The 27135-nt window shown below is 47.2% G+C and overlaps 1 protein-coding gene across 6 annotated transcripts; it reads right to left on the bottom strand.

Moving 5' to 3' along the window:
• Positions 1-594: 594 nt before the first annotated feature.
• On the bottom strand, positions 595-26703 carry RNF20 (ring finger protein 20). 6 transcript variants are annotated; one of them, XM_045021356.1, is made up of 21 exons: positions 26610-26703; positions 24422-24475; positions 22013-22173; positions 21618-21785; positions 21364-21511; positions 21007-21189; positions 19744-19862; positions 18647-18793; positions 18303-18380; positions 17815-17934; positions 15858-16037; positions 15495-15630; positions 12332-12453; positions 11360-11748; positions 10650-10767; positions 6109-6258; positions 4691-4903; positions 3598-3723; positions 2348-2488; positions 1792-1893; positions 595-1529 (listed from the first exon to the last, which is right to left on the bottom strand). In XM_045021356.1, the coding sequence occupies exons 3-21, from the start codon at positions 22139-22141 to the stop codon at positions 1353-1355; spliced, it is 2946 nt and encodes a 981-aa protein (XP_044877291.1). In that variant the 5' UTR covers positions 22142-22173; positions 24422-24475; positions 26610-26703; the 3' UTR covers positions 595-1352. The 6 variants fall into 6 exon arrangements, with proteins under 6 accessions (XP_044877291.1, XP_044877289.1, XP_044877293.1 ...); XM_045021354.1 differs by having other exon boundaries at positions 26585-26637; XM_045021358.1 differs by having other exon boundaries at positions 24365-24475; positions 26610-26628.
• Between the last annotated feature and the right edge of the window lie 432 nt (positions 26704-27135).

Here is a 27135-nt window from a genome sequence, read left to right as displayed (position 1 = left end):
AAACAGCAAAACAAATGGAACCACAGTTTTTATTGGAGTTTGTGTAGTACAAGAATAGTCCTTGTGGCAAAGCTGTACCAAAGTAACCACTACAAAACGTCTTCTGGAAAATAAGGACAGTGCTAGTGAGGCCCCAGTCAGGTGGGAGGGGACAGAAAAGTGTCCATATTTCATCCAGACCAAATGGGGCTCATCAATGGAATCCTATTCTGGAGGATTCTCCTGTACGTCTCTCTCCTTCCTGATATTAAGGTGTATGGAGCAAGCCTTTGGGTTGGGAAGGCATCAGCTGCCCCAGCTTCTTCTACGGCTCTCCTTGCACATCCTGGCCCTGAATCAGAAAAGTACTTAACCACGTGCCTAACTTTAAGCATACGAGTCTTCCTACTGAAGTCAATAGTACATGTGCTTAAGCAGGGGCGGCTCTGTGTATTTTGCCGCCCCAAGCATGGCAGTCAGGCGGCTTTCGGCGGCGCGCCTGTGGGAGGTCCACTGGTAACGCAGATTTGGTGGCATGCCTGCGGGAGGTCCGCCAGTCCTGCGCCTTCAGCGTACCCACTGCTGAATTGCCGCCGAAACCATGGGACCGGCAGACCTCCTGCAGGCATGTCACCAAAGGCAGCCTGACTGCCGCCCTCACAGTGACCGGCAGGCTGCCCCCTGTGGCTTGCTGCCCCAGGCACGTGCTTGCTGCGCTGGTACCTGGAGCCACCCCTGTGCTTAAGTTCCCTCCTGCCTTAGGGCCTTTAACTGGTAGGCTATTCACGCTGAACAAGCCTACAAGAATGAAAAAGCTAGGTATGCTGCCCAGCCCTCACAAGCACCCCTACAAAAACAATCACCAGCACACAAACACACCGAGAGGGACATTTCTAGGAAGGACACAAATTTCCCACCTTCCAAGGGGTTTGTTGTAAGCAGGGGAAAAGGTTTTAATAGAAAACAAAAATTTACCCTAACATCATCCATTTAATACCCAAGGCTATTTCAAGGCCTCAGACTCATCTCTATTCTGCCATGGGCAATTCCCATCACACCTGGGGTTAGGGTTGAGTTAGGCTTTATTACTCCACAGCAGCAACCCCGACTCAGCAGTGTGGAGGGGGTGAGTGGGAATGACCACTGTGGGGTGGAAGTCCCATCAAGATTAAAGGGAAAGGCAGAAAGGAAGAGAAGATGAGCAGAGATCCAAAACCTGCCTCTCCCCACTCCCTAACCCAGGGTCACTTGTTCTGGAAGAGAACGTGGGTTGGTGGAGAAGCAGTGACTGCCGTGCTGGTGACAGACAGACAATCAGAGAAAGGGGCTGGGTGGTCGGCGGAAGAGGTGCCTCTGTCTCTCCGTGGCGAGACTCAGCCGATGTAGATCCGATGGAAGTCGTTGGCACCAAAGGCAGCATTACACTTGGGGCACTTGCGCTGCCGGGTGTCGTAGCGCGTCTTCACACACTCAAAGCAGAAGACGTGAAAGCACTTGGTGAGCACAGCATCCTTCTTACGCATGTTGCAGCACGGACAGGTCAGACGCGCCTGCAGGAGAAAAATGCTGCGGTCAGAGTCTAAGCTACCACACGTGACAGACCTTTGCAGAGCTTTCAGGTGCCCCAAGTGGAAAATACACCACCATGGGAAGCAGACTTTACCTTCTGCCCTAGGAGAAGGTGGTTCCTCCAGCTCAGATCTGGCCTTCACTGACAGAACACAGCTAGGGAAGGCCAGTACTGACTGAATTTGAAGACTAAACCCTTTGGCTAGGAAAGAGTAAACAGGGGAGAGTGACAGAGTTTCTCACCTTGTAATCCTTGATCTCCTCCATCAAGATCTCATCACAGTTGGGCACCATATCGGGTTTCTTTGTGGTCTCCAACTTCCTACGCAACCTGGAGATGTCCTCCTGCAGGAGGATAAGAGACCAACAAATAAATTATTGGAGCCATTTCTCCAGAGAGCTTGTGCTTCAAGGGTACAGAACTGGGGCCCTTAAAGTACATGGTAAAATACACCAATGCACTGCTTCCAACCCCCTCTGCCCAGTGCACTGTAGAACAGCCTTTCACAAGAAGAAAGCGATTAGATTAGATCTGTACTGGAATGTTGTCAGATCTCAAACTGGGCCAAGCTCAGGGGCTGAGTGCAGAAGGTTGGGGAATTGAGAGAAAGGACACAGGCAGGGGCCAAAATGACTTATGGATGGAGCTGGAAACAAAATGAAGTTGAAAATACCTGGAGAGGAGAGAGAATGGGTGGGGGGGGGAGTATGATATGAACCCTTTTGAAGTTTCACTCCGGCAGGCAGAGGCAGACTGACTAGAGATGGAGAGTGAGGGCCTGTGGTATATGGCACGTACCTGAGCCCGTTTGAAGTTGAACATATCCTTCTCTTTAGTCACACTGTTCTCCACAATCTCATCCTGAAAGTCATGGAGCTTCTTCTGAGCCAGCTCTAATTGTGCTTTGAGATCATCTGCAAGCTGGGCTGCATCCATTGCCTGTCGAAGGAGATGGCCATAGGATCAGAGATACTGGAGATGGAAAAAACCTAGAAAAATCTTCTAGTCCCAATCCCTGCCCACCCAAGACTGGGCCCTACAGTACTATCAGGGTTTTCCCTCCACTCTCGTTTTAGAAGATCCAAGCAAAGTGATTTACAGGACTTCCCTTGAGGGGCTGCTCAACAACCTAAGATTTCATTGTCAACAAGTTCTTGACAGTCAGCCTAAACTTTCCCTTTCTTACTTGAATTCTTTAGTGAGATACACAGAGCAGGACTAATGCCCCTCCTTGGTGTTTATAACCCTTCAAACGTGGGTAGCCGTATGTCCCCATGGTCCTGGAGCTCCTGGCTCCATTACCTTGTAGATATTTTGTGACTGTTCTGCTATTTAAACCAGACAGAGAACAACAACAATCATTATTTTTCCTTTTATGAAGACCAGTCCCTCATTTTCTTTGCTCTAGTCTTCCAGCACCCCACTAGCTGTCCATGATTTTTTTTTAATTTGTCAGTGGATCAGTAAATCATTTAGCTAAATTCCCTTCATACCATAGGATGCGACATCCAGAACAGCTGACTGTTGGTTACAAAGGGATACTTTTATCTTCCTTCCTTAACAGTTGTTCAGATTTCTTTCCAACATTTTTCTTGACAAGAGATTTAGAAAGGGGGGTAGAATCAGGGATACCAGTCCATCTAATTCTACTCCTTATTAGCAGACATTTTTTTCATTGCCCTCTCTCATTCCTCTGAAGTCATTATGCTTTTTTACTGTCTTTATCTTTTCTCTGCAGGCCTTAACAGACCCTGATCATATTCATTTGGCTGCCTCCTCTTTTTCCATTTGCAGGATAATTTTCCTTTTAACCTCAGCTCTCTTCTCAGTCTTTCAAGAAACCACTTTGATTGCTCTCGTTCCTTGAATTCTTTATCAGTCTATTGTGCCTTAATTAGAACATTAGTTGGTATTCCTCTGCCTTCTGCCACAATGGTGTAATGACATGGAACACCAAAAGCCATCAGAGAAATCCAGTGCTAGCAGCTTTGCACACCTGCCACAAGATGAAGAAAACTCAACCTTGTGAGTCAAGGGTTCATGCTCACCTTGCGTTTGTTCATCTCCAGCGCCTGGGTTCGGAGGCCTAGCTCCTTCTCTCCAGTGCCTATATTGCTCTGTAGCAGGTGTTCCTTTTCCTCCAGCTTCCGCACAACCTGTAACTGAGCATCCACCTTCCAAACGGGAAGGGTGGCGGAAGGGAGAGAAACATTTAGAACGTGTGCTGCTGCTATTTTGTTTTTGAATTTTCTCCTCCTTCCCATGTCACAACTCCCACAACTATATGCTGCAACCATCACATTTCCCTATCACTGTGTTTTCTCTCCTCCCACTCCTACAACCCCACTTCTCTCTCTCAGGTTGCAGACACATGGACAATTAACAGAGGTCAAACTATACATTCAACCAAGGGGACATCTTCCCACAGCTCCGAGGTGGGAACCTTTCTAAACCCAGCAATCAAACACCCAATAACTAGTTGTTAAATGTATCTATCCCTCTCCTTTGGAAGAGCACTTAGTAGAATTATTCAAAAGCAATGGACATTTCCAGGTAGGCTCCAAGAAGAGGGCTGTGGGAGGGACAGCACCTAGGAGCACCTTTTCTCATGTGATTAAAAAAATCCCTCACCCTTTCCTTCTCCCAGCCCTACGTAGTGGTGAACCTCGCTCTAAGAAATTTCACGTTTACACACAATCTCTCATTGCATAGCTCAAACAGTGGGGTGTGCTCCCTGGAGGGGCACAGAGGAACATTCGGGGGGGGGGGAACAGAGGGAGCGCCACCCAGCCCCGCCCCACCCCCAGCCACAGTCCCGGCTCCACACCTGGCCCTGTCCTCAACCTCACCTCTGCACCCAACTGTTCTCCTGCCTCCGCAACTCCACTACCGGCCCCACTCCCAACCCCAGAACCGCCCCCCAGCGGTGGACCCCTTCCCCCTTCCGCCTCAGGAGCCGCAGCCCTGCTCCAGCGGGGACAGGGGCAAAGGAAGGGACAACTCTGAAAACTTTGGGGACCACTGGCATCTTTCAATGCACCATTGAAGAGGTTTAAATCAAGTCTAAGCAGCAGCTTGTCCTGATCCATTGGGGGAGTATCCCTACCCAGCCTGTTTTCTCATCACCCCTCTTCTGGTTACCTGCGTCTTCAGGGTCAGGACCTGGTCTGCCAGCTCCTCCTTCTCCTCCTTCAGTAGTTTATGGATCTGGTTTGACTTGATGCGTTCTGACATCAGCTTGAAGTTGGCATCATCCTTCTCCCGCAACTGCTGCATAAGGCGAATGTTCTGCTCTTGCATATCCTCAAAGGCTTGTCCAGTGACATCCATTTCTGAAAGCAGGGCCTCTTCCTCCTAGAACAGAGATGGAAACACACTGTAATTGGAATCTCTTTCCCCCTCCACTATAGGGCGCTGAAACCCTAATACCCCCTTATCTTTATTTTAAGAAACAGAATTTAGTGTTGCTGAAAGATGCAGATCAACAGCCTGGAGAATGATAACCTCCCTTTACCCAAACAACAGGTAACACCACTGAACTGAAGGATGCTCCACTAGGGGACAGCTGGTAATTCAGTCTCCATAGGCATTCAGTCCTTGATCTCTGTGCTAGGAAAGCCGACAAAGGTGAAAGTTGGCTCTAACTGTTACATGCCATCTCTCCACTAGGAACTAGACAGAGACCAGTGACCTGTTTAAAATTAGTTGATGAACAGCCATCAGGTGGTAACATTTTTGGGCTGAATTTCAATTTAGGTCAATTAATCTAAAACTCAATGGCTCCATAGCTCATTACTGCTCCCCTGAGCCATCCAGCCCCCTTAACAAATTCTATCTTAAAATTCACAAAGGAAACAGGCAAGGTGGGATCAAAGATCTCCACTATTAACTGACAAGGAACAGGGACATGCCCCAAGTACTGGTGCTCAAGTCACCCTCACACAATCCTGCCTTCGTAACGCAGGATTTTCCTCATCAGCGAAAGTATCTGTTCCTTATTCATTGGTACTTGTGTTATATAGACTACACCAATTGCTGCTATTTCTAAATCATATAAACTGTGGGCTTGTCTTAATTCCAAAGTGGATTAAGAAACAGAATGAAGGCCACTTTAATTCTGAATAAGAGTGGCCACACAGGAGTTTAATGCAGTTAACTAATCCACTATGCATTCACAATTTGTTAATTTGGATTAATTTTCCTGAGTGTCCTTGTTTAGCCAAGCTCTATATAAATCAAGTGTATTTTAAAAATGAAACATCTTACCTCACCACAGACTGACTCTCCCCTCTCCTCACTCACCCCACGCATTACTCGCCTCAGCAGTGTTACTCTAGCTCAATGTGTGTGTATAGAAATTAACTCTTTCCTCACTCTGTCCCAGTTACACCATGATGATATTGCCGTACATGGCCATGGGCAGAGTTGGAATATCATCTGATGGAGGTGGTGGATGTGGGGTAGAAGTGCTCTCTCTTGATTAATTCCAGCCATTTCCTGATAAGGTTTGCCCCACAAGAAGGCCTTACTAAGAGGGCATTTCCATAAACTCCTCTCACCTGCTTGGCCATGGCTAATTTCTTCTGCAGATACTCGATCTGCTCCTCCACTGCCCGGATCTTGCGTAGGGCATCCTCATCTGCCATTTTTTTACTTTCTTTTTTCTCTTTGTCCTCCAGGTCCTTCACCCTCTGCCTCAGCTCATCCAGCTACAGCAAGGAAAAAAAAGGGTTGAGATGGGGAGAAGAGTGAAAGAGCTCAGAGTAGGCAGGGAATAGAACAGCAAGAAAGGACTCTGCTAAGGAATCAACTTTCCACACAATTTTCCAACAACACGGAGAAACCTTTCTTAAAATAAAAAGGGAAAAAGACCCATTTTCTCATCTAGTCCAGTTCCCCAGCCTGGCGTTAGGAGGTAGGATGCTATTGGAGGTGTTGCTGTAATAACTGGCCCACAAACTTACCCTAACTAATTTTAAATGTGAAGAGCGAGAGCTGATTAGATGTCACAATAACCTATAACAATCAATGTTGATGGGAAAAGGGAAATAAATAGATTACATTAATGTAAACAAAAAGGTCCACTGATATAATTCAAGGACTGTTTTAAAGTCATGCCTAGTAAACAAGAAAAGTTTGGGACTGGAAATCAGTGGTCCAAAATTGGTGGGTTGGAAATTAGGCCTAATTGATGGCAAAATAATGAGGGGATGGGCTATTCCACCCATCACTCCCTTTGGGGTCCTCAAAAAGTCTTAGAATCATAGAATCTCAGGGTTGGAAGGGACCTCAGGAGGTCATCTAGTCCAACCCCCTGCTCAAAGCAGGATCAAACCCAACTAAATCATCCCAGCCAGGGCTTTGTCAAGCCTGACCTTAAAAACCTCTAAGGAAGGAGATTCCACCACCTCCCTAGGGAACCCATTCCAGTTCTTCACCACCCTCCTAGTGAAAAAGTTTTTCCTAATATCCAGCCTAAACCTCCCCCTCTGCAACTTGAGACCATTTCTCCTTGTTCTGTCATCTTCTACCACTGAGAACAGTCTAGATCCATCCTCTTTGGAACCCCCTTTCAGGTAGTTGAAAGCAGCTATCAAATCCCCCCTTATTCTTCTCTTCTGCAGACTAAACAATCCCAGTTCCCTCAGCCTCTCCTCATAAGTCATGTGCTCCAGCCCCCTAATCATTTTTGTTGCCCTCTGCTGGACTCTCTCCAATTTATCCACATCCTTCTTGTAGTGTGGGGCCCAAAACTGGACACAGTACTCCAAATGAGGCCTCACCAGTGCTGAATAGAGGGGAATGATCACATCCCTCGATCTGCTGGAAATGCCCCTACTTATACAACCCAAAATGCCATTAGCCTTCTTGGCAACAAGGGCACACTGTTGACTCATATTCAGCTTTTCGTCCACTGTAACCCCTAGGTCCTTTTCTGCAGAACTGCTGCCCAGCCATTCGGTCCCTAGTCTATAGCAGTGCATGGGATTCTTCCGTCCTAAATGCAGGACTCTGCACTTGTCCTTGTTGAACCTCATCATATTTCTTTTGGCCCAATCCTCTAATTTGTCTAGGTCCCTCTGTATCCTATCCCTACCCTCCAGCGTATCAACCACTCCTCCCAGTTTAGTGTCATCTGCAAACTTGCTAAAGGTGCAGTCCACACCATCCTCCAGATCGTTAATGAAGATATTGAACAAAACCGGCCCCAGCACCGACCCTTGGGGCACTCCACTTGATACCGGCTGCCAACTAGACATGGAACCATTGATCACTACCCGTTGAGCCCGACCATCTAGCCAGTTTTCTATCCACCTTACCGTCCATTCATCCAGCCCAGACTTCTTTAACTTGCTGGCAAGAATACTGTGGGAGACTGTATCAAAAGCTTTGCTAAAGTCCAGAAATAGCACATCCACTGCTTTCCCCTCATCCACAGAGCCGGTTATCTCATCATAGAAGGCAATTAGGTTAGTCAGGCATGACTTGCCCTTGGTGAATCCATGCTGACTGTTCCTGATCACTTTCCCCTCCTTTAAGTGGTTCAGAATTGATTCCTTGAGAACCTGTTCCATGATTTTTCCAGGGACTGAGGTGAGACTGACTGGCCTGTAGTTCCCTGGATCTTCCTTCTTCCCTTTTTCAAAGATGGGCACTACATTAGCTTTTTTCCAGTCATCCGGGACCTCCCCCGATCACCATGATTTTTCAAAGATAATGGCCAATGGCTCTGCAATCTCATCGGCCAACTCCTTTAGCACCCTCGGATGCAGTGCATCCGGCCCCATGGACTTGTGCTCGTCCAGCTTTTCTAAATAGTCCCGAACTACTTCTTTCTCCACAGAGAGCTGGTCACCTCCTCCCCATACCGTGCTGCAGAGTGCAGCTGTCTGGGAGCTGACCTTGTCTGTGAAGACAGAGGCAAAAAATAGCATTGAGTACACTAGCTTTCTCCACAGCCTCTTTGGGGGTAAAAATTAGCAAAGGCAAAGCAAAGGGGGACAACTGCTAACTGAAAGGAGAAAGAAAAGGAGAAAGCTTCACCATCAAAGCTGCCACCCCTAGTATCTCCTGGGAACCAAGGATCTATTGCAATGCCACGGGGCCTTCACTGACCCAATCGCAAGAGATGTCCTGACCAGACCCGGCCAAGAAAGGGATGCAAATGACATCGCCACCTTCACTGGCTCTGGCTAAATCCCAAACACTACCTGGGATATAAGACTGTCTCTCTCACACTTGTCCTTTTCCTTCCCCACCTTATTTCTTTTCTTTCCTCGCCCTGTTCTTTTCCCAGCTATCTGACAAGAGTCTGGTTTAGCCGGCCCAGAGTGCATATATTGCAACACTGCTGTGAGCCTATGACCAGAGGGGCAACTAAAAGCAATGCTCTAAACAACCTGATACTGGAACAAATCTGCCAGATCCCTGAGTGGTTGATAAGACCTGATATACCTGTTTTACTTGCAGCCTTGCTGCTGGAAAAACTCACCACCACAAACAGAAGCTGCATTGTCTATCATTGCTGTTCTCCCCACCACCTTGTTCGTCTTGTCTTTCAGAAAATGGATTGAACTTTAACAGCAGCTCCAGCCCCTCTCAACTAACTTCTTCTCTTTTCCCCAAAAGAACAGTTACTGCGATCTTTAATACCATCTAAAAACTGCCCAGTAGGGGGGTTTCCCTCTAAAAAACTCTCTCTAGCTAAGGGGAAGGGAACAAGCTATGTTAAAATAAAAGCCTTGCGTAATACTCTACATATCAAATGCATTTCCTTTTTCCGTGTATCTTTAACAAAAGGTTAAAAAAAGGGGCTGTGCTTGCCATGGCCATCAAAACGTGTGATGTTGAACAGTGACAGGGTCACGTTAACACCTTTAACTCTTTGGCCCCATTTATTCCATCTACAGGATGAGATACAAACTGAATTCTTGACCAACACCACCATTAAAGATTCCATGGCACTTTCTTGTTAATAAGAGTAAATACGTTAACCCTACTCTCCTGGTTAATCCTGTACAGATAATTACATTCTGCCTATCTACGTTCCCTCTGCCACGTCACTGGGACATAGTGTCCTTCACTTTTCATCACAAATCTTTGTCTGATTATTTAGATTAGTTTTAAATACCTCAAGAGATGGGGCTTGTACCTTTTCCCTTGGGAGATTATTATTCCACAGGCAAACTGCACTATAATAAATGTCTCTCTAATCATTCAAGTTTAATTTTCATCCCAGTTCTACCCCTTCAGGGAGCCTTTTCCCCCTTGCTATTCAAACCACTCTATTTAATTTACACACACCAGAGAGCCAATAAGATACACATCATCATGTAGGATAGTAACATTACTTTGCCAAAAAGGTAGACGAATGAATCAGCAGCCAGATGGACACCTCACAACCTCAATGATGAAGGACCATTCTAAGGCCAGTCATCTGCCTGCACTCCCAGTCTGTCCGGGGTGAAAGTAACTTAAAGGACTTACCGGTACTGCCGGAGTCCTGAGCGGGGGCGCGGCCTCAACTGGAAGAGGCGGGGCCTTTCAAGTTTTAAAGGCCCTGGGGCTCGGGCTGTGGCTGGAAGCCCCAGGGCCTTTAAATCGCCCTGGAGCTACCAGCTGCAGAGGTGGCTGGGAGCCCCCCGCAGCAGCTGGAGCACCGGGTCCTTTAAATCCCCGCCCGAGCCCAGCTGCCGGAGCTCCAGCGGGGATTTATAGGGCCCGGGGCTCCCCACAGTGGCAGGAGCACCAGGCCATTTAAATACCCGCCCGAGCCCAGCTGCTGGAGCTCCAGCTGTGCTTTAAAGGGCCTGGGGCTCCCCGCAGCAGCTGGAGCCCTGGGCCCTTTAAATCACTACCACGGAAGCAGTCCAGTCCGGCACGGCATACTGGCTCTTGCCGGTACGCCGTATCGGCCTACTTTCACCTCTGAGTCTGTCCCAACCTTAAGCTGTCTGACAGAGAAAAAAGGGGAGGGACATTCTGGAGTCAGGAAGAGGAAACAACAGCCCTCCAACAAGCTTGAGGAGGGCATTTCAAGAACAGCCATTAGATCGTGAGGGGCAAGAGAAAAAGGAGGACGGAGATTGAACATTGTTACCTCAGCTTTGGCCTTCTTCTCAGCTGCCATGAGCTGCACTTTGTCTCTCTGCTCCTTTGGGGCTGAGCGGTACATGTCTAACAGCAACTTCATTTCCTTCTGGCTCTCCTGGGCTTTCCTGGCAACCGTAAAAGAAAAACACCAATTTGAATATTTGGGAGAAATGCTGTGGTGTGATGCTGCCTGCCTGAAAGCAAGAACAACATTCTCTCAGCATCCTCCAGCATAGGCTTGTGTGTGACTACTGGGCTCATCTTACCCTGGGCACATGTACATACTGTACATGGAACAATGCAGAAACATACACCGGAGGATGAGCAGAGACATGCTAAAGTGGACTCAGACTAAGAAGGAAAGAGAGCAGCAGAGGAACTTACCTTGGTAGTAAACTCTAGACTTGCTCAGTCACTGATCCAAGACAAGGAGGAGCATGGTCTTTGATTTGAAATCTGCACCTGACAAGCCCCACCCCTTACAGATATCTGCAACCAGTTAGGTTTGTTGATGGAGGAGGACCTAAATACCACCTCCCCTATGTGTCCTTTGGGCACAATCATAACACCAGTGACCCAAGGAAAGAGTTACCTTTACCAGAATTAAGACACTAGCTTTTGGAGTTAATTAGGGGTTTCTAGCTAGGCTCTCTGGACACCCCAGATTAGGGCACGATGCTGGAAAACAGGAACAAGAATTTCAACAGTACTTCTTACTTGAGATCAGCCTTCAGCTGCTTGATCACTTCAGCTTCTTTCTTCCTCCCATCCTCATGCTTCCCTTTCTCCTTGGTGGACTCTCTCTCCTTCTCAGACTCCTTCTGCTTCTGCTTCTCCCGCTCCCGTTCTTTTTCCTTCTCCTTTTCCCGCTCTCTCTCCTTCTCTTTCTCCTTCTCACGCTCCCTCTCCTTCTCCCGCCTCTCGCGCTCCCTCTCCTCTTCATCTCGCTTGGCCTTGGCATCACTGGCATCCTCGGGGGCAGCCTTGGGCACAGACGCCTGGGCAGAGGAATCATCAGGCTCCTGTTTGACCTCCGGTGGTTCCTCCTTGATCTCGTCAATGCTGGACTGGGACTGCAGGAGGGCACTCCCACTGCGGGAGCGAGTCTGGGGTGGGGGGTGGGGGGGGAAAGAGGGGAGCAGTGGGGAAGAAACAAAGGGAAACCAATCAAGTGAGTGGGAAAAGTTCTCAGCCAGAACACATTTCTCACTGCCAGCCCTGTAGGATTCCCTTGCATGTTTCCCTCACAGATGCTATTGCCAATGCTTTTACAGAGCACAGTTCAGCCATGGAAGAAGGTCCACTCTGTGGGAGGTGGAAATGCAAGAAGCGGCTTCTGCGTAGAGCCCGGTAGCAAACTGTGCAGTTTATCCCCTGGGGCACCAGAGAGACATTTACACAGGCAAACTATGAGACAGACTTGTAGCCTATGCTTGCTGTAGCATGTTTTTCCTCCCTCTCATAGAATCATAGAAGATTAGGGTTGGAAGGGACCTCAGAAGGTCATCTAGTCCAACCCCCTGCTCAAAGCAGGACCAATCCCCAGACATATTTTTGCCCCAGATCCCTAAATGGCCCCCTCAAGGATTGAATTCACAACCCTGGGTTTAGCAGGCCAATGCTCAAACCACTGAGCTATCCCTCCCTTCCATCTTCCCCATTCTCTCCCAGCATCTCCAGCTCCGGTACCTTGCTCAGGTCAGACTGGGCCTCCCTCAGCTTGCGCTTGTACCTCAGCACCTCCCCCTTCAGCTGGTGGTTATGATTCTGGAGGCTGCTGATGAGGTGACGCATCTCCCGATTTATTGGACCTATAAAAAAAACCATACACACACACTAGTTACCACAGGCCACAATCAGCTCTGCCCTCCAGACCTCAGAGTATTTTTGTTAGTCTTTTGAAAAGTCCTTCCAGTGTATCAGTATATTTCTGGTAATGATGTACCCAGAAGGGAATGAAATGTGCCATGGACAGGTATAGTCACAGAGAAAGACTCATCTCCCTGCTCCGTGGCATGGTGGCTTGGACAACTGTACTGGTCCTATTTGCTACCATATCTTCTTGCAACTCACCACTCTAGGTCTCTCTCAGCATCACTGCTTCACAGATTTCTTCTTCCCATCGAGAAGCTGAGTACGAGAAGGCAGTGCTACCCCATCAGAAGTCTCTTATTTAAATGCTATTTAAAAATACCTTTTCGCCCCTCTCTGGTGAAAGTTAAATATGCCAGGATAATAAAGCCAATTTCCTAGACAAAATCCCCTCTCTCAGAAAGAGAGCTTCTGATAGTGTAAGAGGGATATTCTCCCTACACAATCTCTCCACTGCCAATAACCAACTCATTCCCAAAGATACTGGAAATCCTTGTAGGAACATTTGGCCACAGCCAGAAAGACAAGAAGATAACTTGACACTTGTTTGTCTTATACGTCTAAGGAGCATTTTTTTCCTGAGACAGAACAGTGTAAACAAGTATTTAACAGGAGCAGAGAAAGCTCCAAAGAAGGCATTCTGCTGAAATCATAGAAATGTTGGGTTAGAAGGGGCCTCAAGAGATCGTTTAGTCCATCCACCTGCCTGAATCACCCCGACAGGTGTTAGTCCAATTGTGACTCTGGGAGCCCCTAAATGCCAACTGGTAGAGTGTCCCCTCCAATAAACTCACTCACATCGGGCCTGACACATTGTACATTATGACAACTGTGTGTTGGGGCAAAGGTGTCATATAATGTATCATATGTAAACTGGTGACACATTGGTCCCAGAAATCTCTGTGTATGTACAGGTTATGTACAAAGATTTATAGAAGTGCACTGAAAATATGTTTTTAAAATGTGTTTGGGAGGTATCGCATGAACCCAGCCTGCTCTAGACAAAGAAATGTGTCTTTGCTTGTCTGACTGGCTTGGTTACAGGCAGAGGACAATGAGTACCTTTGCATGCAAGGTAAACAAACTCATGAAGCTAAACAAGCAGAGGAGAAAACCAGTTAACAATCATACTGGGGGACAGAATCTGCACCCTAGAAAGCCTTCCTGGCTCCTGAGTCAGAGACAATGGACTTTGAGTAATATAAGGAGAGCAAAAAGATCTTTTCGTTATCCACCACTGAGGGGACATTGGGTACAGCACCCCTGTGGAAGTTGGATCCCCTAGCATGGAGGCCTTAAGGATGCTGACAACTTGATGTAAGAAAGAAAATTGCTTAGACAAAGATTGTAACTTGCTAAAATTAAGTTTTAGACACTAGAAAGCATGTTTTCTTTTATTTGTAACAATATTTGTCTCTTTTATTCTTGCTTAGCATAACTTAAATCTCTGCTCTTTGTTAATAAACTTATTCTTATTTTAGTACAAAACTATCTCAGGGCTGTGTATTAAAGTGAAGTGTGAGTCCTCAGCTAACCTAACATGTTGTGATGTGTGCCTGTCTGTCTCTTTGGACACAGCAAACTTAATTGCTGTGAGGTTTCAGAGTAGCGGCCATGTTAGTCTGTATCCGCAAAAAGAACAGGAGTACTTGTGGCACCTTAGAGACTAACATTTATTTGAGCATAAGCTTTCGTGGACTACAGCCCACTTCATCAGATGCATGCAGTGGAAAATATAGTAGGAAGACACACACACACACACACACACTAAAGAGAGTGATCAGTTAAGGTGAGCTATTATCAGCAGGAGAGAAAAAGAACTGTTTGTAGTGGTAATGAAAATGGCTCATTTCCAGCAATTGACAAGGAGATGTAAGGAACTGTGTGTGTGGGGGGGAGAATAAGCATGGGGAAATAGTTTTACAAAACTACATGCATCCGATGAAGTGGGCTTTAGCCCACAAAAGCTTATGCTCTAATACATTTGTTAGTCTCTAAGGTGCCACAAATACTCCTGTTCTTAATTGCCATGAGCGTCCCATGAGAGGGACTGGACACTACTGGGAGACGTCTTGGGGGAACTGGGGTTCACTGATTGGCAGAGACTTGAAGAGTTTGCTGGCAAGGCAGACAGGCTGGAGTGTCAGGGAACTGACACACAACTTAGCAGGAGCAAAGCTCACATTCTTGCTAAGGCAGAGTGGTAACACAGTGGCTCACAGTTCTGCATGAACTGAGCATAATGTCACACCAATCTGTTTTTAAGAGCCACCAAGAACAGGGATACCACAAGCTCCTCAGGTAACCTGTTCCACTGCTTAACTATCCCTACAGTGAGAAAGTTTTTCCTAATATCTAACCTGAATCTCCCTTGCTGCAAACTAAGCCAATTGCTTCTTGTCCTACCCTCAGTGGACATGGAGAACAGCTGATCATTTCCTCTTTATAAGAACCTTTTACATATCTGAAGACTGTTACATCCCCCATCAGCCTTCTCTTCTCTAGATTAAACATTCCCAATTATTTCAACCTTTCCTCATATGCCATGTTTTCTAAATCTCTTACTTTTGTTGCTCTCCCCTGGGCTCTCTCCAGTTTGTTCATATCTTTCTTAAAGTGTGGTGCCCAAAACGAGACACAGTACTAGCGCTGAGGCCTTATAGTGCCAAGCAGAACAATGATTCCTTGTAGCTTACCCCTGGCACTCCTGATAATGTATCCCAGAAGGACATTTGACTTTTTTGCAACAGCATCACACTCTTGACTCCTGGTAAGTCTGATCCACTATGACTCCAGACCCTTGCTCTCCTTCCCCATTAAGTGGTGGACTAACACTTTCCTCCATCATTCTCTTACTTCTAAGGTATTTTTCGAACCTCCTCGTATTGTTTATGCCCCGTGCTGGTCATGACTAATTTTGTGCCTTAGCTTTCTGAAATGCAACCTCTGTTTACAAACAAAAGGGGGAAAAACGTGGTACCTGCTTGTTCATTGGCAGCAAGTGTCTGTTCAAACTCTATCCTCAGCATCTCATACTCCTTGCGGACCTGTGCCAGAGTGTCCTCCAGCTGGATCACCTCTGTGCGCAGCTTCTTGTGGAGGCTGACCTCATCCCGCTGGGGAGCAAGAGGGGACATGGGGAGAGAGAGATTAGTGCTATGATCTACGTGTCTCACATTTCCTCATCAAGGAGGAGAGGATTACTACCCTCCTAGAAAAACAGAAGAACAACTGAGCCTGCAAAGACCACTGCAGAGGGCTTGGTCCACTCCAAGGCCAGTCAGAGGGCTAGGGCAGAGTGGGAGATCTCAAAGAGGAGAAGACGGAGGAATGAAGGGGTTACCTCAATGAGTTCCACCTGGCGCTGGTGTGTGCTGCGAGTGCCGTGAAGCAGAGTGCGTGCCTCATCCAGATGTGCCTTCAGCTGAAGACTTTCATTATACAGGACCGAGAACTGGGACTGCATGCAGCGGTACTCAGGAGTCTCCTTCACAACCTCTTCCACCGCCCTCCGCAACTCCACCTGGGTGAGACATACAGTCCCATGAAGAAAAGAAGAGAAGCAGAGAGGAAAGAAATGTTACCTCAGAGTGGATGCCAAACACAGGAAGATAACAGAACTCCAAAGCCCATTCTCCTTCCACATCCTTCCCTTGACTAGAAAGAACTTCCACAGGGCAAGGTAATGGCTTTGTGAACTATCCCATTGCTGGAGTTTATCTGTATGGATTCAGTACTGATTAAAGTATCAGAAGGGTAGCTGTGTTAGTCTTTATCCACAAAAACAATTAGGAGTATGGTAGCACTTTAAAGACTAACAGATTTATTTGGGAATATTTGCTTTTGTAGTGACCCAGCCACTCCCAGTCCCTATACAAGCCCAAATTGATGGCATTAAGTTTGCAAATGAATTGTAGATGAGCAGTTTCTCTGAAGTCTGGAACCTATCCTCCTATCTACAACCTCTCCTGAAAGACGACCCCCCACTCTCACAGGCCTTGGGAGGCAAGCCAATCCTCGCTTACAGACAACTACACCACAGAAACACTAACCCAGGAACCAATCTCTGTTGCCTACTCTGTCCCCAGATCTACTCTAGCGACACCATCATAGGACCCAACCACATCGACCACACCATCAGGGGCTCAGTCACCTGCACATCTACTAATGTGATATGCCATCATGTGCCAGCAATGCCCCTCCACCATGTACATTGGCCAAACCAGTCTCCACGTAAAAGGATAAATGGACACAAATCAGACAACAGGAATGGTAACACATAAAAGCCAGTAGGAGAACACTTCAATCTCCCTGGACATTCAATAACAGATTTAAAAGTAGCCATCCTTCAACAAAAAAACTTCAAAAACGGACTTCAAACAGAAACTGCAGAGCTACAATTCATTTGCAAACTTAATGTCATCAATGTGGGCTTGAATAGGGACTGGGAGTGGCTGGCTCATTACAAAAGCAATTTCCCCTCTCTTGGTACTGACACCTCCTCATTAATTATTGGGACTGGACCACCTCCACGCTAACTAAATTGGCCTTCAACATTGATTCTCCACTTGTAAGGTAACTCCCTTCTCTTCATGTGCCTACCTGTCACCCGGGCTGTCAGTTGGGGGGATGATTTCTATAATGTGGACTACTAAGAGCCAGACAGAAATCAACAATTCATTTCACAGAGGCAGCAGTGCAAGCAATTTTGAAAAAACAGACAAACAAACAAGGGGTCTTAAAAATGTAGTAGCATCAAGTTGGAACAGTTCTATGAGTCAGTTTGTTCCACCCACTGGAGAAGCTCTAAAACCCCCTTTTCTCCTCTTTCACTTCCATTCACTAGACTCTCGCAGTCAGATAATTGGATTTGTTGAGCACTGAGCTCTGCATTAGTTCTCTCACAATCAGACTATGAGCTGGGGAAAAAAGTTAACCCCTGTCCTTCTGGGCAGTTATTAGTGTTGACAGATGGTCATTGAAGATACAGTGAATCGATGAAACCAACACACAGAACAGGGAACAGACGCTATGATTCCCTTTATTGACCACATGGTGTCACCATTATGCCAGGAATGCCAGTCACAGCAAAACCCCAGGTTCCCATTAGCATCCTGGCCTATTGCATGTAAAACATCACCCAAGCACAGAGAAAGTGCCTGAAACAGAGACAGACTGACCAGAAAATCTAGCTTCACAGAAGGAACTAATGAGGTTTTACACAGATTCAACAGAGTGAAATAGAGAGGAGCCAATCACATCCATCCACCTTCATGCTCCCCAGAGAATTTTGCTCCTACCTTCAGTTTATCATTCTGTGCCGTCACCTCTTCGAGATCCTGGCGTAACTTTTCCAGCTCACTTAGGCGGTTCCCAGCCAGCTCCTTGTTCTCCTCCAGCTCAGCGTTCATTTCCTCAAACTGAAGAAGAAACACAAGAGTTTTTTTAAATGTCTTGAAAAAAACCATTTTGCATCTATCTATAGTAGTCATATGACCCAAAATACCATAGTATCAGCGCACCTCACAGTCTTTAATGTTTTCATCCTCATAACTCTTGTGACATATATAGGGCAGTGCTATTATTCTTGTTTTAGAGATTGGGAACTGATGCCCAGAGAAGCTAAGTGACTTGCCTGAGGTCACACAGGAGGTCTGTGGCATAGCAGGGGCTCAAATTCCGGTCTCCACAGCCCTAGGTTACTGCCTTAACCACTGAACCATCCTTCTTCTCTTTCACCAATCAAAGCTTCCCCTCACCCCGCCAACCCCACGGCCCTAGATTTTACCTTGCGAGCATTGATGGTGATCGTACCCCCGTAGAGGCTGCTCCCAGCTCCATATACCTTGTAACCTTTTGAATTCACCTGCAATGAGGATAAAGATTTTATAACAAAAGTGTGTAGTGCTTGAATCCTGCCCCACTTCCTAAACCACTCACACAAACAGAAGACAGTCACTCCATCCTTAGCTCATGTCTATTATGCCATTCCAATTAGCAGTGGTTTAGTAAGGTAGAGGAAGGATCCATAAAGATTCCCCTCTCTTTCTCTCAGCAATATTCCCTATGAAGATGTTAACAGGTGTTGCTGAGCTCTGATCTGCTCTAGCCCTGGATCTCTTTGGTGATTACCCGTTCCAGCACATCGGCCAGGTGTCGGTTGAGCCGCTGCTCTCTCTTGCGGATCTTGTCAATATCCCACTGAAGGTCATCGATCATGGTCTCCAGCACGCACACCCGCGACTCTGCCATCTCTACTTTCTCTTGCAACTTGGAGAACTGCAGCCAAGGGACAAAGGGGAGCATGGGTTAGGATAAGCCGCAGTGTCTGATTCACAGCCTTCCAGGATTGCCCTGCACTAACTTCACTCACTCAGTCTTGCCTGGCTCCATTTACTTTTAGTCTTCAGCAATTCTGCAGTGCTCATTACCATGGCATCTGTATCTTGCTCAGGAGTCACTCTGAGAAAAGGGGCAGGATGGCACTGAAGCCGTTCAAAATTTCAGGCCAGCCAACCCCAGTGAAGGGCAGTGAAGGAAAAAATGGGAAGTGAAGAACTCAAGAAGCTTGCGGCTTTTGGTGAAGTTAGGTGGCTGCTGCCTAAATGCATTACACGTTGGGGCACTGAGTTCTGCATTTAAATGTCTGTAATTGTTTCTTACACACATCCTTTGAGTGTTCAGCTGACAGGCCAGAACTGGAATTTCAAGAGCTGAAATTTCCAAAGGAAAACCTGGCTAGTAGTTCATACTCTTTGCAGGTAGAATCCTTTTGTAATGAAGGCTCTTACACCTCAAATAACCACCAGAACAGAAGAAGCATGTCAGCTCCAACCTGCCAGATGTTTTTAAGAGCATCTTAGGAGCACCTCCCCGCTGCTTTCTCCCCCCACTATGCCCTCAATCCCCTTTTCCTCTAGCAATAAAACCAGGCGTCCCTCTAACACTTGGATTTAATTTATCAGTTTATTGCTCCAGTCAAGTTTGCCAGGTACTTTACCACATGATTCTGCTTCAGAATCACACAGAAGTACAGTGCACATTACAGTTATCCAAAACTAAATTACTCCTCCCTTAACCTTTGCTAATCATCCCTGGTGCTCTACAGTTCACCCTCTCCGTGGCAATAACATGCTTCCTGGGTGACAGTAACCAGAATCGTTCAGTATTCCAGACAGGGATCAAATAAGCACAAACACACAGACAGATTCTGTTTTTCTTTCTTGTACCTCTTGAGACATGATTCGGTGCTTTTCCTGGAGTAGATCAGCCAGTTCCTGCAGCCGCCCATTTTCATGTGCAAGGTAGGAATTTAGTTCCTGGACCGCTTCATCCACCAGTGACGCATCTGAAGGAAGTGTGGGGGGAAGGGAGATAATGAAAGGGGAGTCATGAGCGAGTGTCTTCAATTCAGCAAGCAAAGGGGAAACAACATAATAAACCTATTTAGGATGGTGGAAAGAGAAATGGGGAGGGGAATCTGAATGAAGACAGTTGCTCAACCCTTATCTATTATGCCATTTCAATTAGCAGGCTCCCAAATACCATGTATACCGCAACATTTAGGCACATCTGGGAAGCGGGGAAAATTACTGACAGAGCAAGAATTCATTGTCTGTTGTGCAGAACTGAGTGAGGCTTTCCTAAACATACAAACTCAAAACCCAGGCCAGTTTCACAGACTTTTCAAGGAACAGAGCCTGGGAACTGAGAGAACCTGATCTCATTTTTATTTTGAGGTGAAAGACATGGAAATCTCAGCTGCTTTTGCAGAATTTTTCTTGAGTTCATGTGAACCTTACACAAAGAACCTTTTCAAGAAATCAGCCCATTTGGAATTGGCAATCTTCCCTCAGCGCAATGTAGTTATCATACATCTCTGTGTCAAATAGTTACATACCCAAGGAATCAGACAGCTAACATCTTGTCCAGGTGAACTATTGCCTCAAACCACAAGGAATCCAAGAACTGTCCACCAGCAGCCCACGTTGCTGGTGAATTGTGAAAGGAAGGAGGATGGTACCAGTTTCCATCGTTCCCACTTTGGATATAATTTCCACACTGCTGCTCTTGGCAGCAGCTTCTGTGTAGTAGCAGATGTTCAGGGTTATAAGGTTCCACTGGGACTTAAATATTTCCAAGTGGATAAACAGGTGATTCAGCATTGGAGGTGCCCTCCACTTAGACCCCACATACAAGGCACAGTTTTCAGCATTCAAGTAGTTTAACTATCTGAAGAAGGACTTTAGCACGGAGGGACAGATTTTCAACAGAGCTCAGCAGCCAACAGACCTCACTGTTCTCGAAGAGGAGCTGATGGGTGCTGAGTGCTTTAGAAAACCTGGGCATTTCATTTTGATGCCCAAATCTGAGAGGGGAAAATCTGGCCCTTACCACTTACATGGCAGGAACTGGTTCATCCCTGACTCAATGTGTTAAGAAAGTTGGAATTTGCAAGCATAGGCCCTCACAGTCAACCGGCTCTGTCATACCTCCACTATTTAGCCTGTGAGACAGCATGTCCATTTTCTCCTGAAGCTTGTCATACTTTGTCACAATTTGGGCGACAGCTCGGCGGGAGGACTCCACACGCTCCTGCAGCTGAGACTCCATCTCCTCACTGGTACTGCTGGCCAGGGTAGCCAGGAAGGAGAATGCTGGCTCCAGCCCTTCCCCTGTGAGACAGAGGTGAAAGAAATGGACGAGTGTATATTTGTGTGTAGTGGGAGAAGCAGTCACCAGTATCTGCAAATCATTCATTTTCCCAGAGGCACAGAACATCAACACTTCCCTCAGTGAAGTCCATCTTCCCAAACTGCCACAGATAACTACATGGCACAAGGCCTCACCTCGCTCCCTCTCATCCTTACGTTCCTGATTGCTGTCTGAGTCTGGTTCTGGTTCTGGCACCACCAGGGCTTTTCTTTCAGACAGAAGGTCTCCAAGACCTTGCTCCAGGTCATAGCGTTTAAGAATGATGCGGATATTTTCATCAAACTGGAAGAAGGGACAAATGAGAAGATACATAACTTGCATAGCATCAGAGTGAATGAGACCAGGACAAGAGAGAGAACAAGATAGCTCGACTGAGCATGCTGCACACCTGACTCCAGTAGCGGTTCACAATCAGCAGAGAGGCATCATCGGTGGCCTGCCGCCGCTCCAGCTTCTCAATATGCTCACGCAGCTCATCCTCGATGGCCTGCCGCTGGTCCAACATCTCCGCCAGCTTTCGGTTCTTAGTCTGCAGTGTTCGGATGTCCAGCTCCTCCTGTGCAGAGGTGAGAATCACATCAGTGCAGTTAATGCAGCACAGGCCTGTTCGACCCCTTTCTATAAAAGGGCCTTTGAGCAAGATCTTTGGGCTTGGGTGAGGATGAAAACAAAATAACATGGAGGTGAGGAGGTTGGTTGTATTACTGGCAGGACATGGCTGGCATCAATGAGTTGGGGGTCCATTAAGGAAGAGGTTGTGTGGGGTGCCGTAGATATACATACCGTTGAGGAAACACCTCCTAACTTAATGGTCTCCACTGTAGTTCCTGAGTCTTCGACCCCTGCCTTTTTCTCTGGGGGCCCAGAGGGGCCAGGCTCTGCCACCGCCCGCTTGTTGCCGATCCCAGACATTGTGGGTAAAGAGTGGAGATTCCCAGCTCTTCCTGAAACAAAAAGAACAAGTTTAATAAACATCTACCATCTAACCAGTACTATTGTAAGGATTTCTACCATGCCTATCACTATAGTATCTGCATGCTTTACGCACCACAGGAACACAAAACACAACAGCAGACTGTATACACCAGAAACAGACCGCATGAAGGATTTGGAAGGTAAGAATTTAAAGTAAACATTACAAGAAATTGGCTGGGCTAGTATTATGAATGTCAGAACAACGTATGATGAGATACTACAATAAACAGAGATTACTCCAACAAGTTCAGAACAAATCCTTGAACCCTGTTAGTGCCTTAACAAAAGACTCCTATTGCCTTCAATGGTCTTTGGGATCAGGCTCCTGGAGAGAATATCCTAGATTAGAAGTAAATTAGAGCTTTGCAAGTGGATACGGTCATCTAACTTTGATATGTACATGCAAAGAAATCTAAGAATACTTTTTAAAATGTTTTGAGATCTACTGCTCAAAAGTGACATATAAGAGCTATGTGTTATTTATTTTTTATTTTAACTGTAAGCTTTTTAGGATAGGGGCTGAGACCACTGTCAAGACCTGAATATTTCTTATAGTATAAGCTTTTTGGGCAAGGATTGCATCTTACATATTTGTGCAGTGCTCAGAATAATGGGACTCCTATCCTGAATGACCTACTACAATATAGATATTTAAATGTTAATTTCTCATATACAAATGTATTTTACTTGTTTCTCTCAATTTTTGTTTTAATGGATCTTAAATAAAAGACTTAAAAAATGCACCAATCATAAAAAATACCATCAAACAACAAGAACGGGGACAGAACTGCTCCATCTGATGGCTTACAAAAGAGATCTCAGATGTGGCAGGGACTGGTACAGTGACGTTCCCCATCAGGATTCTCACATTCTAATTCTGACCCAGGATTAAGGGGTTTGGTAACACTCCTCCTTATACCCCATATGTCTACCGCACATTCGGACTCTATTACAACTGTGCAAGAAGGAAATGCTGCGGCTCAGGGCTGAGGTGCACAGGCAAAGCTCAGCAGCAGATCTTTTCATATCTGCCAACATCTGAATGCTATAAATAGGAACACTGGAGAGAAAGTCTGAGGATATTCCTTTTAAATCCACTGAAACCTATTGCTTTTTACAAGCTTATTAATACTCCTTGACCTACATATTGAGAAAGGAAGGAGTGGAGACTTCCGGCTGCAAACACACCATAACTTGGTTGAATACCCTGTGTAATCACAGTTTCCCTATATCTTACTGGTTTAAAATAAAGTGCATGTGAATGGGTTAGGGGCCATTTGAACCTAGTGCATGGGTTCTCAAACTGGGCGTCAGGACCCCCCAGGGAGTCATGAGGTTATTACATGGGAGGGTCACAAGCTGTCAGCCTCCACCCCAAACCCCACTTTGCCTCTAGCATTTATAATGATGTAAAATATATTTCAAAGGGTTTTTACTTTACAGGGGGCTTCCACTCAGAGGCTTACTATGGGTCACCAGTACAAAAGTTGAGAACCACTGACCTAGTGCTAGTGAAAGGCATTAGCTTGATGATCCTGAAGACTTAAACGAAAGCAGCAGCATGTTTCCCCACACTGTCCCACCTCTAAGCCGGGGGACTACATCCAGAGCCAAGAAAGCATAGGTCAGCCTCTGTGCCTGCTCAGTCCTTGGCCTCCCCACATCTTATTGCTTTTATAAAATGACCCTCAGTTGCATTTTTAAGAGAACTGTTAGATAAGCCTATGAGATTACATCAGGGAAGTGGCACCATAACAATCCTTATTGACCAAATTTCTCCCACCATAGTCAGATCCAAGACAGCGGGAGTTGAGGGTGCTGGCCACTTGATATAAAGACAGGTAGAGACTCTACAAGTCCTACTGAATTGAAAAGAGATTCTAAGCGCAGGTTTTTACAGTTTGTCCATCTTATGAAGAATTTTGCCGTTTCCATAATATCTTTAAAGGGCCACTCTCCATTTTAATTTGGCCCCAAAATAATTTTGTAAATAATAATCTGCAAAACTCAAGACCACCATTTCTATTACAGGTTCCCCCCCCCCAACACTGAAATTTAAAAAAAGAACAACAACAACAAAACAATAAACATTTCTGGAACTGTTTTTAACCCAAACATTGCAGCACTGTATTAGTGCAGGAGAAACTGCATGAAACTGACTTGTTAATTTTCAGGGCCAGATCCTCAGATGATGTAAATGGACACAGTCCAACTGACCTCTCTGATGCTGAGCCCATTCACAGGAGCTGAAGATGTGCCTCTACCTACAAGCTGAACAAAAGGAAAAGGTAAATAAAATGCATAGCATAAACAAATATCGTTTTGAAACTTCTTTCTGTCTTAATCATTTACAGTGGTATTTCTAATACAGCTAAGGGATTAGGTTCCAAACCAGCAACCACTTGCTTTGCAAGCACATGTGAGCAAAGTAATTTGGCATGTGTGTTAAATCAGTGGTTCTCAACCAGGGCACGTGTACCCCTGGGGGCACGCAGAGGTCTTCTGGGGGTATATCAATTCATCTAGATATTTGCCTAATTTTACAACAGACTACATAAAAAGCATTAGCAATGTCGGTACAGACTAAAATTTCAAATGGAAAATGATTTGTTTATACTGCTCTATACACTGAATCGTAAGAATAATATTTATATTCCAATAGATTTATTTTATAATTATACAGTAAAAATGAGAAAGTAAGAAGTTTTTCAGTGGTAGTGTGCTGTGACACTTTTGTATTTTTATGTCTGATTTTGTAAGCAAGTAGTTTTGAAGTGAGGTGAAACTTGGGGCTACACAAGACAAATCAGACTCCTGAAAGGGGTACACTAGTCTGGAAAGGTTGAGAGCCACTGCATTAAGTGCTTTGCTCAATCAGAGCCTTATTTTGCAATATGTTCTTTTTTAAGTGACCCTTTCAAGTGTCTCAGGTTTTGAAGTCACCTTCATACAGATTCCTGTGGCACCTTATAGACTAACAGAAGTATTGGAGCATGAGCTTTCATGGGTGAATACCCACTTTGTCACAGGACTTTGTGTCGCTTTTTACAGCTCATGACCAACACGGCTACCACTCTGATACTTCATACAGATTGTTACGGCAGGTCCACACGGCCCTTGAAATGTCCTATAAAGAGCCTTGTAATGTCCAACCTCTGTAAGTTCAAGTCTCTCCCTCTCCCACTTTCTTCTCTCTCTAAAATTTGACTGAAGGAAGATTTTCAGTTCCTTGTGTTTAACAATTTCCCCCTTTTTCAGCAGAACATGCTTTTGTTGTTTGGGTGATCGTTTTTCCACAGAGAGCATTGTTAACAAGAAACCAGAACCAACAGGCTGGCAGGAAAAAAAACCACTCTAAGAAAATATTTGTGCCTGCCCTCTTACCCTCAGAGGTGACAGCCCCACCACCACACAGAGATAAGGGACTGACACCCCACAAACACACTGACAAATGACCCCACCCACTCAGACCAGAGACAGAGGTGATATTGACCCCCCAGCATACACAGACCAGGGGCTGATCCCTACACACCCCAATCAACTGATACTCACCCTTCTCCCCCATCCCAAGGTCGAGTCCCGCACCTCCTCTCCCTGACACTCCTCCCCCACACACACACACCAGCACAGATGCCAAGTCCCCCTCCCCGTGAGATGCCCCCTCCCCGCAACCCCCACCCAAGGGCCAACTCCCCCTTCCCCTCCCTGCAACCCCCCCCAAGGGCCAAGCTCCCCCCTCCCCCCCAAACACTCCCCCTCCCCGCAACCCCCTCACCCAGGGGCCAAGCTCCCCCCTCCCCGCAACCCCCCCCAGGGGCCAACTCCCCCTCCCCCTCCCCGCAACCTCCACCCAGGGGCCAACTCCCCCTCCCCCCCGACACTCCCCCTTCCCTGCATTCCCCCCCCCCGGGGCCAAGCTCCTCCTTCCCCCCACCCCAGGGGCCAAGCTCCCCCTCCCCGCAACCTCCACCCAGGGGCCAACTCCCCCTTCCCCTCCCTGCAACCCCCCCCAAGGGCCAAGCTCCCCCCTCCCCCCCAAACACTCCCCCTCCCCGCAACCCCCTCACCCAGGGGCCAAGCTCCCCCCTCCCCGCAACCCCCCCCCAGGGGCCAACTCCCCCTCCCCCTCCCCGCAACCTCCACCCAGGGGCCAACTCCCCCTCCCCCCCGACACTCCCCCTTCCCTGCATTCCCCCCCCCCCGGGGCCAAGCTCCTCCTTCCCCCCACCCCAGGGGCCAAGCTCCCCCTCCCCGCAACCTCCACCCAGGGGCCAAGCTCCCCCCCCCCGCACTCCCCCTCCCAGGCACTGCGCTCCCCACCGAGCCGCTGCCCCCAGCCCAGGCACCCCGGGACCGAGCCGCCCCCCGATACTCACTCACCCCCGGCCCGGCCACTGCGCCTCACCTCCGGCCTCCCACCCCTGACCCTGCAGGAAGCGGTCGGTGACAGCAGCTCAGCCAATCCCCGCCAGCTTCTCACGTCGTTTGTCGCCCTCAGTAAACATGGCTGCCATCGCCCATGCCCGTCCGTAGGCTGGGAAGCCAGGCTGCCCTCAGTAAACATGGCTGCCATCGCCCATGCCCGTCCGTAGGCTGGGAGGCCAGGCTGCCCTCAGTAAACATGGCTGCCATCGTCCATGCCCGTCCGTAGGCTGGGAAGCCAGGCTGCCCTCAGTAAACATTGCTGCCATCGCCCATGCCCGTCCGTAGGCTGGGAAGCCAGGCTGCCCTCAGTAAACATGGCTGCCATCGCCCATGCCCGTCCGTAGGCTGGGAAGCCAGGCTGCCCTCAGTAAACATGGCTGCCAGCGCCCTTTGCATTCCTTCGGTAGGCTTTGCAGCCCTTCTGCCCTTAGTTGCCATGGCTTCCAGCTCTCACCCGTGTCTGGGTGTGTGAGGTCAGAGGGCCCTGCAGCCCCGCCTGTGGGCAG

Source organism: Mauremys mutica, chromosome 6 (genome assembly GCF_020497125.1).
Source record: "Mauremys mutica isolate MM-2020 ecotype Southern chromosome 6, ASM2049712v1, whole genome shotgun sequence".
Classification (NCBI taxonomy): domain Eukaryota; kingdom Metazoa; phylum Chordata; order Testudines; family Geoemydidae; genus Mauremys; species Mauremys mutica.
The sequence above is the reverse complement of the archived record's forward strand: the minus strand, read 5'-3'. Positions and strand labels throughout refer to the sequence as shown.

Coding starts and splice junctions, on each gene's coding strand:
- RNF20 (XM_045021356.1), bottom strand. CDS start 22,141: ATGTCTGGGATCGGCAACAAGCGGGCGGTGGCAGAGCCTGGCCCCTCT. Junction 21,786..22,012: donor TAGGAGGTGTTTCCTCAACG/GTATGTATATCT, acceptor ACCTCTGCACAG/GAGGAGCTGGACATCCGAAC. Junction 18,381..18,646: donor TGGCCGATGTGCTGGAACGG/GTAATCACCAAA, acceptor TCCTCATTGCAG/GTGAATTCAAAAGGTTACAA.